This window comes from Pogonomyrmex barbatus, unplaced genomic scaffold (assembly GCF_055798465.1).
Source record: "Pogonomyrmex barbatus isolate J1 unplaced genomic scaffold, ASM5579846v1 scaffold2, whole genome shotgun sequence".
Classification (NCBI taxonomy): Eukaryota; Metazoa; Arthropoda; class Insecta; order Hymenoptera; family Formicidae; genus Pogonomyrmex; species Pogonomyrmex barbatus.
The window spans coordinates 1,740,751-1,756,337 of record NW_028297116.1 but is presented as its reverse complement, the minus strand read 5'-3'; the positions used below and the strand labels follow the sequence as shown (position 1 = coordinate 1,756,337).

General features: G+C 29.4%; 3 protein-coding genes across 10 annotated transcripts in view; 1 reads left to right on the top strand and 2 right to left on the bottom strand.

The window, feature by feature from the left end:
* mRpL41 (mitochondrial ribosomal protein L41) overlaps positions 1 to 15,587 on the top strand; it is a 58,261-nt gene that overhangs the window by 29,928 nt on the left and 12,746 nt on the right. The window contains exon 1 of one of the 2 annotated variants that reach the window (XM_089076808.1): positions 15,522 to 15,540. The exons of the other annotated variant lie outside the window; for it this stretch is intronic. The gene's annotated coding sequence lies outside the window, so the exon portion shown is untranslated. Of the gene's footprint in view, positions 1 to 15,521; positions 15,541 to 15,587 lie in introns of those variants that run through there. 2 annotated transcript variants of the gene reach the window in all.
* Positions 40 to 5,371, bottom strand: cass (apoptosis inhibitor cassowary). The gene is made up of 9 exons (XM_011643999.2): positions 5,133 to 5,371; positions 4,028 to 4,189; positions 3,745 to 3,910; positions 3,474 to 3,634; positions 3,141 to 3,338; positions 2,838 to 3,029; positions 2,331 to 2,714; positions 2,070 to 2,220; positions 40 to 1,987 (listed from the first exon to the last, which is right to left on the bottom strand). Exons 1-9 carry the CDS (start codon positions 5,208 to 5,210, stop codon positions 1,896 to 1,898), a joined length of 1,584 nt encoding a protein of 527 aa, XP_011642301.2. The 5' UTR covers positions 5,211 to 5,371; the 3' UTR covers positions 40 to 1,895.
* On the bottom strand, positions 6,147 to 14,756 carry LOC105430432 (putative ATP-dependent RNA helicase DHX57). Of its 7 annotated transcripts, XM_089076757.1 has the most exons (13): positions 14,516 to 14,756; positions 13,949 to 13,973; positions 13,654 to 13,751; positions 12,992 to 13,158; positions 12,453 to 12,877; positions 10,822 to 12,317; positions 10,408 to 10,727; positions 9,849 to 10,335; positions 9,350 to 9,729; positions 9,114 to 9,232; positions 8,699 to 9,021; positions 8,040 to 8,621; positions 6,147 to 7,972 (listed from the first exon to the last, which is right to left on the bottom strand). In XM_089076757.1, the coding sequence occupies exons 4-13, from the start codon at positions 13,123 to 13,125 to the stop codon at positions 7,829 to 7,831; spliced, it is 4,410 nt and encodes a 1,469-aa protein (XP_088932883.1). In that variant the 5' UTR covers positions 13,126 to 13,158; positions 13,654 to 13,751; positions 13,949 to 13,973; positions 14,516 to 14,756; the 3' UTR covers positions 6,147 to 7,828. The 7 variants fall into 7 exon arrangements, with proteins under 7 accessions (XP_088932883.1, XP_088932882.1, XP_088932884.1 ...); XM_089076756.1 differs by having other exon boundaries at positions 12,992 to 13,142; positions 13,949 to 14,756; XM_089076758.1 differs by lacking the exon at positions 13,949 to 13,973.

Here is a 15,587-nt window from a genome sequence, read left to right as displayed (position 1 = left end):
TATCATTTTCTTACATTTATTGGGTAAAAAAACACCACATGGTATTAAATAATATTATTTATTGAAATAATTAGAAACATTCACGAATTTTTGTAGACAACACAAAATGTTTCTACATAATAATGATGGATACAGGGAAAGGAAAGATGGAAGAATACTTTTTAAACTTACCTCACAAACAGCAATCACATGAAGGAGATATACATATATGATAATATGATAATAAACATAATAATATGCACCACAAAGTTCCTGAAAAGAAAATATTAATTAATCTCTCCAAATAGCTGCTTCTCCATCCATCTTTGAAAACGGATTCTGTAATAAAAAATATATATAAACTATATATTGTTGTTGCAGCCCAGCTCTTTCAGTTTTCAGGCCTTTCTCACTAGTATGCACTTCCTGCAAAAGAAAAACAATGTAATAATTGCTCCAATTGCTGCTTCACTTCGTCTTATTTATCGAAGAAACACAGATTTGTGAAATCATTCTTTTTCATGAAGTAAGTTAAAAATATACAAAATATCAAAACATATCTTAGAAATTACATAATTTTTAAATTATATAACTATATTTATGGAAATTGAAATAAATTTTCAAATTATATATATTTTCTATTAATGAAAATTATTTGTATCTGGTTTCTTCGATCGAGCTGCTTTTATGTGTGGCTAGTTTCGAAATCTCCATATCATCCTATCCTGTCAACAGATAAATATTAACAAATATAAATAAATATGTAGATTTGGAAAGAGGAAGGAAGGAGACTAATTTAGGAATGGATACAAGAGAGATTATTGTAATTTTGAAATTTTCTTTCGATAAGAAAGGAACTGCTCCCATTTCCATGCTTGTATAACTGTCGATGTAACGTTGTTTCTTGATTTTATCATATGGTTTCAATTTGGTATCAACGATATTTTCATTCATTCACATCATATATCTCCCTTCAGGCTTTCTTCAATTTTCTTAAATATCTTGACAAATTTTCATGTCGAAATATCTTCTTTCTTCCTTTTTTTCATATATCGATCCAATATTCCAAATCTTCGTGAAATCCATTAATTATTAATCAGTAATTAGTGTTTTCTTGTTCTTTTGAATATATTCAGGTGCGTTGTAAATGTTTGTATCATATATTTATCAGTCGCTGCCTTGAGCTCGAAGTACGCGGACGCGTTGTTGGTGTGCTGCTCGGTATGAACGTGCTGCACGCTCCTGCGCGTGCTTTATTCGGTATGTGTAAGCCGTGTCCATCCGATAATTGACAATCCTTAAAGACTGCTCTATCTCTTTAAGGATGATGATGATAATTCGTTAACGAAATCAACGTTAGTGAGCACGTCGGATGAACACGGCATTTTAATTTATATTTTTATATTTAATTTTCATTTTCTATACACTGAGGATGACTCAAACTAGAGTCGAAACGTATGTCATATTTTTCAATTTGTAATAAGAAATTTAAATTGCGCACTGCAAACAGCGCTGATTCTCATTTGCCCTTCTATTATTTTATATCATATATTTATGTTTTTATGTGACTTTATGTTTGAAATATAGTTTGGACTTTCATTACATATAATTCATATTATAAGAATTAATCAAGTGTTTGTATAATGATACAATCGCATTTTATCCAACTCTCCTTCCCGTCATCATTTTTGACATTATTAGATATTAATAAACGTGTGAAAAAATTATCAATTTTCTGTTGCATATCTGAGAAATTATCAAAGCTTTCAAACTCGCAAAATCCTACATGGCCAAAAAAAGGCTAACACAAAATGAGATTTTGTGACTTCTTTGAAAGCATTTTGTTGGTATTAGAAGATAAACGTTTATACCGTTATCTCAATTTTAGTTGCTTTCAATTTCAATGAATTCTATAATTAATAAAAATTTTTTCGCCATGAACCACGACCTCTTCCTGATCTGAATCCACCTCTTCCTCGAGGTCTGTTACCCTTAAATCTACCGCGGCCTAAAAATACAGTAAAGTTAACAAATGATAATTATAAAATCAAATTAATCTTTTTCAATTTTTAACATGTTTGCTTACTCACCATAATTCGATATGTTTGAACTGTATTTGCCACTAGGAGGTGTATATATTTCTCTTTTGTTGTTTTTATCTTCCTTACTACGTTTACTTGGACTGTTATCGTTCCCAAATGTAATTGGTGTGTGTCGTTTCTGAGCAGAATTTTTCTCACTCTAAACAGATGTAAAATTTGAATTAAAGTATTGTAAATCAAAGAGTACTTGCAAATATAAATTGCAGATAAATTTGTAATGAATCTGGAACTTGTAACAAAAACAATTACCTTTTTGTCATTACAAGGTGTTTTCCATGAGAGATGTATGATGCTTTTAAAACTAGGAGGTGAATGAAAAAGATCTTTAATTAAAGTATTGATATTATTAGTTGTCTTTAGTGCCACAACTTTTAACTGATTTTCCTCGGATTTCAATTCTTCTTCTGTCTTTCCGCTAATAGCTTCACGTAATTTCTTGATGTAACCCTGAATGCCCCTCGCAAAATATTGTAACCTCAATCGAAATTCTTTAAGCTGTTCCTGATCCTTTATCAGAAATTCGGGAGTCTGTTTACATAGTTTATGAAAAGCATACATTAAACATTCCACGTGACTAAATTGTAACTTTGGTACATCCGTAATTTCTGTAGCTGGAGGAAGCGGCATGTAGGTCTGAAATGTATATAAAATTAAGAATGAATAAAAGTAACAAGCAATAATTTTAATCAATAGTACGAACGTTAGATAACGATGCAAAAATGAATTATTATTAAAATATGACAATGACATACTTACAATAAGAGTGTTATAAAGCTGTTGAACTTTATCTTCGGGTTTTTCAATAGTTCCGCTAAACACTGTTAATTCAGCAAGTAATTTTAACAGTTCCAATTGAATATCTCTACCATCAGGAGAAGTCATCAAAGAAAGATGCGGTAGAACTTGCATGCAAATATATGAAACAAATTTTGATGAATCTATCTGTGACTAAAAAAGGATAGAAACATTTAAATAAATATAATCATAAAAGATATGTGCAAAGCATTCATACAGAAAATATTAAATTGCATTTAAAATATCGAAGACATAAATACATACACTGAAGAATGGAAGAGCATGTTTAACACATTGAACCAATCTATTCCATTGTTCGATGTTCGTGTGTTTAAAAGGTATAGATAATTCAGCCTGTTCTATTGTGATATCAACTAATTCTTGTTGACCAGAGACGGTGGATCCTAATCTAGTCCATGCAAGGATTTCCATAATACTATGGAATTCGTCAGCAGTCACATCCTACAAAAGAAAAATACAAAATATTCAAGAATTCAAGAAATATTCAAGATTAAACAAAAAAATATATATACATATATATTATAATTTAGAAATTATAATTTTTTTAATTTCTTTTTCATTTTTTTAGAAAATTACCTGCAACACTTTTTTACATTCTGAAATTAACAAATCTTCCGGTTCCTTTGTGATAATGTCATGTCCTATTGCTTTAAGCTTGGTAGCTAAAAATTTTATACAACGTTCTCTCGTTCCATCGTCGCCATTAATAATTTGGCTAAAAAATCCGCTTAAAGTACCTGTAAATATAAAATTATTTTAATTTAACAATAATATAATCATAGCTATACAAATGCCAAATTTAAATCAAATTGAACGATATTTATTATTATTATAATTTATCAAATACCTTTGGGATCACTTTTCATAAGAGACATAATACTGTTATGTACAACTGCAAGTTCCGATGAGTCCTCAGCTTGCAGTAACTGTGCTAAGATATCTGCAATTCTTGCTGTATGTTCCTTATTATCTTTACAAAGTGCTGGTAAATCTTTAATAGCTTGTTTACGTATCTGTAAATAAATAGAAATAATTGTATATTTATGTAATTTTATACATACGTAAATTATTATTTTGTATTTTCTTTAAAACACTTTTAAAGAAAAATAAAGCAATATTTGAATATTTACAGCCATATCTTCATCTTCGCATAAATCTAAGTGAGCATCTATAGCCTGATCTGCTAATTTTGGAAAATGCTTGAAGAACCTTGCTATGAATTGTGAGGCTAGTCGTTTTTCCTTAGGCGAGCCTTTAACTGCTGTTAGAATTTCCAGGTATTCCTTCTCATGCTATAATAGTATTCAAAAAATAATTCATAGATACAATAAGATTTCTCTGATAGATTTGTATTACAAAATCATTGAAAAATTAAAAAAAAAGACAAAATTTAATAGACAGTGCAATGAATAAAAAATGGTGTTATTAAATAAACATGTTTTGATGATTACATTCATAGAAGATGCTATCAGCACTAACGCATCATTCTATCCTTGACTTATACCTAGAGAATAATAAAGATAGAATTACATGATAGTGTGTTCCAGGAATGCAGCATCTCTCTCTCTCTCTCTCTCTCTCTCTCTATATATATATATATATATATATATATATATATATATATATATGCTGCGTTCTCCTAGCACACTATCATGTAATTCTATCTTTATTACTTAGTCTTAAAGTGAACTCCAAATCACGAATCAATAAATTTAGGAGTAAGTTATCCATATTAGAAGTCATATTTGTTTCATAAGTGTTTTCTAAAGATTTACATTATTATTCATTTTACAAAACCAATCAAATTAACATTCCAGATTATTTTTTAATTTGTATGAATCATCAAAAATCAATCAATAAACAATTTCGGTTTAGTAATTCAACAATTAATGTAACATGTATTGTAAAGATTTTCAATAAACATGATTATAATGGCTCTTCGTACAAAATAAATATTTTCGGCAAGCCACTATAATATCAAACCCTTTACAGTGAAGAGATGAACGAAATATAAATAAAGAAAAAAAAAAGGCTATTCGATCATGTCGCATGGCGTTCATACGTACGCGCGAGATGAACGTATTATGTATCGAAATGCACCAATAGCAAGAATAGTTTGCATGAGTATCGTTGCGGTGAAACCACGTTGGTTTGGAAGAGTCAGCAGAACGAAATCTCGGTTGAAATTTTTAATTGAATTTTAATCGTTCGGTATAACCAACACGCCGCTCTTACCTGTACTAATTTATCCTTGGCGTCAGCGAGGATGCCGAAATTTTTGTACAGTTTTTCGATACTGTCGGTACTCATCATGAAGTTTACACGCAACTGATCGTGACCGTGACGTAAGATGCACGCAGAAAACGCGATGAAAAATCGAAAATTTCAGCCGGAGGCTGAACACGCCGCTGAACAACGCACGAGACGACAAAGATGGCAGCGTAGCGGCACGAATCCCTTTCGAAGAAAAAAGGAAGAAAACGGCCGAGTCTCTCAGCCGCTATCTCAGCGCTATCTGGTCCGGAAATAACAAACTAACAACGATCACATGACTATGGTCGGACAAGCGCGTTGGATTCAAATCTCCGATTCTGTTCGCTGTGTTTGCTTTTGTTTTTTGGAAATACAAAATATTAATGTTCAATCAAACAGATATCTCAGCATGAAATGTTGCTTATTAGTATAAAGAAATGTGTTGCTTATTAATATAAAGAAAGAACTAATAATTTACAAATAATTACTTTTTAAAGGTACTAACATCGAACGATGAAATAGATCAGTTTACGACGATATTACTAATTAATATTTGATTAAAAGTAATTTGATAATCACTAGTACGTATGTAAAGTATGAGTATATAGTTTTATTTCGTATGGTCGTTGTATTCGATCTTAATCGATTATTCGATATATATGTCGATATGCTTATACAATTTGTCGCGCGAATTTTAATTTAAATGTCAAATGTATTTTGCGTGTTGCTTTTCTCTTTTTCTATAACAACGATATAATATCATCGTTATTGATTGTTTAAATAAATAGTAGTTAAAGAAGAACGTGTTCTTGTATAATTGTATGAAATGTTGCGTAATATAAAATTCATGATTATATTTCTCCGAATAATAATTTAATAGTAATTTCTCCGAATATTAAATAAATCTAAGTTTGGATAAATACAAGAAACAATTCTTGATTGAATAAACAATAAACAAGATCGCTACACGTATTTCTTTATATCAATACATACGAGCGGATGTAATATTTAATTTTCAAATTATTTTATGACATCCTATATAGCATAAATTTTACAATTATATCGCAATAACTTTGCTACAATGTTACAATACTACAATAATATTGCTGCAATATAACTGCAAGATTTGTACTGTATGAGATCAGAAGTTTTGAAAAATTTGCAATTAAAATTGTCACAAATAAAAAATAATATATAAGTATGTATATATATATATTTTTTTTTATTACAATATTCTATATATAATATGCTCGCGCTTTGTACCATATATTTATATATTACATTGTGCGATATATTTGTAATTCAAATGCAGTATTTGGATATGAAATGCCTCATTGCATAATGCGATATTTATCTCAGATAGACAAAAGATATCTTATGTGATATTTTTATAAAGATATTTAAAAGATACGGTAAATAAAAATATCAAAAATAAATATTAACATATAACATGATAATGTTAAATTTATTAATTTAAAAAGTCACTGCAATAAGTAACTTAGACTATTTGCTATTTAAGTACTTATATATTTATTACATATATTTTGAGAATATATTTTGAGATATTTGTAACATGTATAATAGATATTTTAGAAATATCTTTTAAAACATCTTTTAAAAGAATTCAAATATTTTTAATATGTTAATTACAAATTTTTGAAAGATATTTTTAAGATATCTTTCAGATATCAATAGATATCTTTTAGAAATATTACGAAGATATCTTCAATAAAATATTATTAGATACCTTTATATAATATTTAAATATCTTTTAGAAATATCTCGAAGATGTCTTTAAAAAGATATCTTTAACATATTTTTTTACATTTTCGATGTTTACTAGAATATTATTGAGGTAGAAGATGTTATTTTTCCTGAACTATTGACAAATATAAAATATAAAATATGTCTTATCTATCTGTCGATAACAGCTATGAATATTAAATTGTTTTTCTATGATATATACATATACAATCGTATTACGTTTCGTAGATAAGTAGAGTTAAGCCGTTGTCACTACGTATTACGGACGTGGCTTTAGTTGTATTGAATCGAAAAGTCCTGCACCATCTCTTATGATTTTCAACAATGAAAGGATTATACAAATTAATAAATAAGCGTAAATAATAACACTTGCGCGAAAGAACGATCTAACATTACACATGTTTATAATTGCTAGATGCGCAACAAGATGTGATTGTTGTATTGAATGTGATTTACAAATGACAAAATATTTATTTGGTGCATTCAAACAAATTCAAGCCTTATATCTTAGAAAATACTTATTAAAAAAAAAAATACTGTTTTGAAAAGCTCTCGAGGTAGACTACAAGAATATGTAATAAAAAATGGGGATCCCTATTTAAAAAAACAAAGTTGATCTCTATATGATCTTGGCAACGCCATTCAAAGTCAAACTGATAAAATCAGTAAATAGATCTTTTTAAATCCTGCAACTTTTGTGTGAAGCATTTTTCTCAAAAATGCTTTGTTTTCGAGGTATTCGACCGTTTCTATACTTTTAAAAGATCCTGTGTGTGTGTGTGTGTGTGTGTGTGTGTGTGTGTGTGTGTGTGTGTGTGTGTGTATACGTATATACAAATCTTCCTTAAAGTATTAAAAGTTTATAAAAAAAGTTTTTTACTAAGTTTTTAATAGATTATTTCAATATTCGTCTGTTACTCATTTGTCACTACATTTATGATTCTGTCTATAATTTTTTTGCTTCTTGGACAGCTTAAAAGATTCAGCAGAGGATTCTGCATCTTCTGTGTTAACAATATTCCTAAGTCCATTCTCATGTCTTGTAGAAACTCTCCCGCCTGGAAGAATATATTATTAAAGTGACATACGGTAAAAGTCTACTTTTTATTATAACTTTAATCTTACGTAGAATGAATTCACTTCAAGTGTAACCCAGCCATTGTCTAGAGAAACTGTAAATTTTCCATCACGATGTTCTATGTTTAATTCATAACTGGAGAATATTATCAAAGGCAAGATTGGAATCATGGATACTTCTAGAATAAAGATCTCTTTGGTTTTGAGCTTCTGCTGATACGCCAAATATGGGCTCGAGAAAAAGTGGGTTTGAGAAACCGCGGATGTCGGATGGATTTTGACTAAAATATTGTTTCTCGTTTGAAGTGCCAAGTGTTGCGCGTTAAGTTGATTGGGATGTTTGTCAAGTTTTACAATATTAGGATACAGAGCTGCGCAAATGAGACCCTGCAGGAGCTTATAATTCTGATTGTTCATATTCAGTTCGGGTCCGGTGATGGTTAAAATATTATCGACCATGTTGGACCTTCGACCATACAAATTTCCAGACACGAAACCAATTGACACTAGCAACTCTAAAAATTGGTATTTCAAGTCCGCTAGAGTATTTAACGTATATATAGACAAGAAATTTTGCTTGGCAAATGTTCTACCAAAGTTTTTACCACGACGACACGCGGCTTGCCACTCCTGTAAAGATAAGTTTTATAATTAAGATTAAATATGTTGTTAAACTAATCATCAGAAATGATTTTATAATCGTTTACCGTGTAAGCTTTGAGGATTGTCAGGTGATCCGAGTTAGCTTGCAAGAATTTGAACTTGGGATTGCGGACTCTCTCTCTCAATTCAAATGGCACGTAAAATGGGTTTCTGTACGACAGACATGCGGCGATAGTAAGCACCGAGTCCAAGCAGTTAAAGATCGCACCGTACAGTATCAATTTTCCGATTCCTACAGTTACAGGTAACTTGGCTAAATGATGACCAAGAGGTGTCAACACGCAATCCGAATTAAATGCACCGGCATCCTGTAAACGTGTGATCGCGTTTGTAATCTCCTTGGGCTTCGGTGGGTCCAGCACTCGACCTGTTGAAGAGGATTAAGAAGAGAATCATTACATTTAAAATAAGTAGAGAGATATATACAGAATGTACAGAAACACGGAAAAAATTTTTTACTCAATATGCTATGTAGATCTACTTTTCTGCCATCGTGCATAAGTTGAATACGTAGAAGTAGCGATTCCAAAGAGATTCTTAATATTTCCGGTGTTTGTTCTGCGGCGAAATATTCGAATCTACAAAATTATATATATATATATATATATATATATATATATATATATATATGTCACATATTATCATTTATGCTAATATTATATTGTATTAGACAAGAATTATAGATAAGGATTCACCTGTTTGAAGTGTACAAGTGAATGCAGACCCCAGGCATCACTCGACCAGCACGACCTTTCCTTTGCAAAACATTCGCTTTCGACACCCAACAGCTCTGTAAACATTCCATGTTCTTATCTGAATTAAATCTGTTTTCCTTCATTTTTCCTGAATCGATCACAAATACGCAATCATTTATGGTGATAGATGTCTCGGCCAAATTTGTACTGATTATAATTTTTCGGACGCCGTCTTTGGTTTGCTGAAACACGCGATTCTGTTCCTCCGTTGAAATGCTCGAATGTAATGGATATATTACAATTTTATTTTTCTTTGGTGACAGAGTCTCGTCCAGCAGATCTATTAACGTAATTATCTCCGTCATACCTGGTAAAAATATCTAAAATATTATAAAAAATATAACATGTATTATTACATATTTCATGATACTATAATAATAACTTTTCCGGCATGCTGTATATAAGAACAAAGTAGGCAAAATGTCAAAAGTATACATACTAAAATAGAGCCGGTTTTTGGATAGTCATGTTTTCCATTAATAATCCATTCTACAATCGTTTCTATCAGCTCATAATTAATATCATTATGATTCATAAGAAATAAATTTTTATACGTTAGATTAGAATAATCAGGATATCTATTAATGAGTTGCTCTATTGTCAAATCCTCGTCTTCGTCAGATTCCTTAGCAAAATCTAGGGATGAGATCGCTCTTTGAATATCTGAGTCATCTATAGAAATTTCTATGTTTCTTTTTTCTCGACGAATAAATTTAGAATTTTCTTCGAGAACGTATCCCGTTTTCTCGAGTATATCTTCAAGGAAAAGCTGTTCCACTGAAAAAAGTTTTCCTGGAATATTTATAATTGGTACACCTCCGAAATATGAAGAAAATATCTCGGCATTAAGTGTCGCGCTCATCAATATTACTTTCAAAAACGGCCTTCTCGGCAACAAATCCTTCAAAAGCATCAGTAGGAAATCGCTATAAAAAAAAAAAAAAAGAAAAAAAAAATGTAAGAAAAAATACTCAAAAATAGAAGTAAGATTATTTTACCTGTCAGCACTTCTTTCGTGCACTTCATCGACTACAACGTGAGTCACACCTAATAGATTGGGATTCCCCATTAATTTTTGCAATAGTATACCAATGGTGCAATATGTCAGTCGTGTTTTATTTGACATTCTTCTCTCTAAACGTATGTGGTATCCGGCTGTTTCTCCTACTTTCTCAATTCTCTCAGCTGCTACTCGATCCGCAAGTCCTGTAGCACTTATTTTACGAGGTTGAGTGCATATTATATTAACATGTGAATTAGCTTTAATATCTTCTAATATCGCTCGTTCAATCCAATCATCTAGAATAAATTGTGGTACCTGTAACATTTTTATTAAAATTATTTTTACTATTTTGTTAGTTATATCTTTGTTAGTCTTATTGTTTATACAATTGATCGTGAAATATTGCAACCTGAGTGCTTTTTCCACACCCAGTTTCACCACAAATAATAGTAACTTGATTCTCAAGTATAATTTTCAAGATTTCATTTCTCATGGACCAAATTGGCAATTTACTTCGTTCCTGAGATATTTTCATATATTTAGGCTTTTTTCGTTTATTTATAAATTCTTGGACTATCACATCGTTTTCTTCAGTAAAATATTCGGTAAATTCAATCATATTGACTTCGTTTTTCATGACGCTAGAAAATGACTGATTATATTGATTAATCATAGTTTCTTCAACTCTCTCTCGTTCTTCTACGTCTAATGGTTTTGACTCAAAATTAATTATGTTTACTGTTTCTTGTTCTCTTATGTATTGAATAGCTGTCTCTAATAGTTCCAACGAATAATAACCAGATATATTCTCTTCTTCCCTTTCTCGTCCTATTTCGTTTAATGGCTCCGACAGATAACAATTGAACATATTTTCTTCTGTCTTTTCTTGTCTTCCTTCACATAATGGTTTCCAGAGGAAACAATTGATTATATTCTCTTCCTCCCTTTCTCGTCCTCTTGCATATAATTTTGATTGGTAAAGATTGATCATATTGTTTTCATTTTCTTTTTTCTCCATTTCATATAATGGTTTTGACTGATAACAATTGACTGCATTTTCACTTTCCTTTTCTTGTTCTCTTAGAAATAATAGCTGGTAATCATTTATCATATTTTCCATTTCTATTTTACATTCATTTTCGTATAATGGTTCTAATTGATAGTAATCAATCCTGTCTTTGTATTGTATTGCTAATAATGATTTCAAATGACAATTGACCACATTTACTTCTTCTTTTTCTTGTTTCTTTGCACGTAATGATTCAAATGGATAAAAATTATCTGTATTTTCTTCATTTTTCTCTTTTCTGCTTGCATGTATTTCCAATTGACAATCATTGGTTATATTCTTCTTTTCCCTTTTACATTCCTTTATATAAAATGGTCCCATCTGATAATAATTAATCGTGTCCTCTTCTTTTGTTGCCAGTGATGACTCCTGATAGCTATTGCCTATATTTTCTTCTGCTTCTTCTTGTTTTTTTGTGCACATTGACTCAAACTGATAACTATTGCTTACCGCATTTTTTTCTTTCTGCTCTTGGTTTTTTATGCATAATGATTCTAAATGACGATGATTGATATTCTCTTCGATATTTTCTTGTTTAATTTTATTTATTGGCTCAAGTTCACAATTATTGTCTATATGTCTTTTTTCCTCTTCCTGTTCCCTCACAAGCAAATGACACGGATGTAAAAATGATTCTTTATTTTTTTCTAAATAAGTTTTTATCTCATTTTCATTTTGCAATAGCGACATTAGAAGATATATAGATGGGAAACCTTCTGGAGAATGTAACGCTTCGTTGTACAATCTTCTAGCTATCCTTAGACATTTTATATGTGGAAATGACCCATTGTTTTGATAAAAATAAATAAATGGAGGTTCATATGGATATTTACATCCTATAATTAAAATAAAAAAATGAAAAATAATTAAAATAGTTTTAATATTGTGATTAACGTATATATTATATATATATATATATATATATATATATATATATATATATATAAAACGTTCTTAATTATAAGTTATACCTTTAGGAAATCTTATTTCTAGAGTAAATATTGAATCTTCTAAAACTGAAGAACGATTACTCGATATATTGTTTGGCATGTGATTTAGAATCTTACATGTGTCTTTAAATTTATTCATTGGTCTTTTAAAAGTATTTCGACATATTTCTTGAGCAATATTTTTATTCGTTAAATATTTTAGCTGCAACTGCAATCTCCAAACATGATTTGGTATTTTTTCAGAAAATGCATTACCACACAATAATTCAAGTGACTCCTTTTCTACATTTCGCATTTTTGATAATTCAAGAACGTCCAAAATTTCGAAATTTTTATACCTCGGAATATGTTCAATGCCATAATATTTATAAAATAATAATTCTGCAGCATCTTCCAAATTATCGTTTGTATACATTAAAGCTTGTATGCAATGTGAAGTATAGAAACTAAAAATAAAAGAAAACATGGCGTTTCAAGAGGTTACATAAATTAAAATGTGCATTAAAATGTGCACGAATATGTGTAAAAATAATAATATAATTTTATTTTTTATGCAATACCCATAATGATGCAATTTATATATTGACTGGCATGTTATATGATCTTGAGTTTTGCAAGTTATATCTTTGCAAATATTAACCATTGCTGCAGCTAAATCATTTTGCTCTGTCTCATAATTATGATCTAAGCTCATTATTTCGTTCACGTACTCTGAAAGTTTCGAGATCTGTGAAAAATTATATTAATTAAAAAAATAACGTTTATTTATAATAAACATATTGTTGCTAAATAGGTATATACATGTATTTTTTATATATTTTATTTATATATGTATAGTGATGGGCGGAATAAGTTGCAACATTTTTATTTTTTATAAGTTTTGGAATGTAACAACAAATATCTAATTAAAGGATTCCTCTCATAGTTATCTCCATAAAACCAATTTTCTTATTGGATATTTAATACATTCGGAAACCCATCACAAATTAAAGTGTTGCATGTTGTTATTCTGTCCATTACTGTACACACATATATATATATATATATATATATATATATATATATATATACATATATCTTTTGCCATGCAGAGATATGTAAAATTCGTTCTTCAAGATTAACAATTCTACTATTAACTGGTTTACTTTTATTTGACACTCACCTCTTAAATGAATCTCTATTTTATAAATGTTCATATAATCTTTGAAATGTTTTCTCTTACCTGATATGGTTTTGGAAAACAATTTACGTATAGGCGCCTTGCTTCGGTTAAATTACATTAAGTCCATAAAAGTCTATTAAATGCATATCTGCCATTTCCTGATTTGAATATTTATTCATTATTATTTGTAAGGCATAGCCAATTAATGAATTAAGTGCTCTTAGCAAGAGAACAATCTAACTGAACTAAATTTGATGAATAGAATGTGAAAAAATGTATAAAATTAACAAATCAAATATCCAGGAAATATCAAAAATTGTTTACAAATACAAAGCGAAAGTGGTCATTTTTTTACCTCCTATGAAAATAATTACACATTGCTGGAACATAAAAATGATTATAACTCTGAAACAATAGGTCGAATAGAACATATGTTTGTATGAATTTTTTTCATATAAACATATTCAAGTTTTTGTTTTAGTATTAATCCTCTATCTGCTGCTGAAGTTGATATTATATATTAAGAAACGTTTTGCATATTAAATATTATATATAATTAAAAAATATATATAAATGTATTTAGTTTGTGAACTTGTGCACAAGATCTTTTTTTTCTTTTAAGAAAAAAAAGTTTTCGTATTATATATTATATAAATAGTGTTAAACATTTATATCTTTGGGGGGTTTTTTTAAGACAGTATATAATAACACGCAATATTCAAAAATTTTGTCAATCATTTAACATAACCATTAATCTATAGATGCTTTACACATTGCAGATTTTTAGAGTATTCTTTTTTGTTTTCTCTGGATATACACATAGAACGACATTAAAAATAGCTTTTTTTTTACTTTTATCATTAATATTATTATTCTTATTACACGAAGTAATTACGAATACTTATGCTAAATATTTTATTACAGAAACAAAATTTGGATTTTTCACACGATGCTACTCTGTTACAGGGATTTCCACATTTCTTATAAAACGCGCAGGTAGCTAGAATTTTCCTTCTACGCATCATCCCTTCTGCAAAAATTTTATAGCATACTCGTACTAAGAGGGTTATATATGTTGGGCCCTTCTGACTTATATAAAGTTTTTATTATTATTAATAATTTCAGACTTTTTTTTAAATTTCAATATATTAAATTTATATTTTACATTTTAAATTTTAATTTAACACACACACACACACACACACACACACACACACACACACGCGCGCGCGCGCGCGCGCGCGCATGTATATAACATACACATATATATATAAAAATAATTTTTTTATATATATTGGCAAGTATATTAAATATAAATATTAATGTTACATATGTAGTAAGTTAGCAATTCCATAAAAAAAGATAAATAAAGTAATTATATATGTATATAATTATATATCATTTATTTTAATAACTATTTTATAATATTTACTTTATAACTATAAATTGTATGAATATTCTATTAAAAATGTCAACGTTTTATATATTTTTATATATATATATATATATATATATATATATATATATATTGACATTTTAATAGAATATTTATATAATTTATAATTTTTCTTACTTAAAAAGTTCTTACTTTCAAAAGAATTGATTATTTATATAATAAGTTACATCTCTCTCTCTCTCTCTCTCTCTCTCTCTCTCTCTCTCTCTCTCTCTCTCTCTCTCTCTCTCTCTCCAATGGCTCTACAGCCATCGGAGAGAGAGAAAAATCGGGCTTGGGTCTTCTCCAACTTGCGCCTTCACTCATCTCTCGTCACTCTCTTCCAGTTACCAATTCCTGTCTTCCTCGCACCCTCCGCGACGCCATCCTTCCATTTCTTCCTTGGTCTGCCTTTAGGTCTGTCTAGTATAATTACCATATCCGAAGAGGAATTTAAAAAACGCAAGGAAGCTGTCGCTGCATTATGTTTGGAGAATATAACTTCGATCGAGGTAATATCGAAGTATCTTTCTTGCAGATGATAATACACAGCAGCAAC

Coding starts and splice junctions, on each gene's coding strand:
- cass (XM_011643999.2), bottom strand. CDS start 5,210: ATGATGAGTACCGACAGTATCGAAAAACTGTACAAAAATTTCGGCATC. Junction 3,635..3,744: donor TATGAAAAGTGATCCCAAAG/GTATTTGATAAA, acceptor TTATATTTACAG/GTACTTTAAGCGGATTTTTT. Junction 3,339..3,473: donor AATGTAAAAAAGTGTTGCAG/GTAATTTTCTAA, acceptor TTTCTTTTGTAG/GATGTGACTGCTGACGAATT.
- LOC105430432 (XM_089076754.1), bottom strand. CDS start 13,125: ATGAGCTTAGATCATAATTATGAGACAGAGCAAAATGATTTAGCTGCA. Junction 12,318..12,452: donor AGAAATAAGATTTCCTAAAG/GTATAACTTATA, acceptor TTTTAATTATAG/GATGTAAATATCCATATGAA. Junction 7,973..8,039: donor TTGAAGTGAATTCATTCTAC/GTAAGATTAAAG, acceptor ATATTCTTCCAG/GCGGGAGAGTTTCTACAAGA.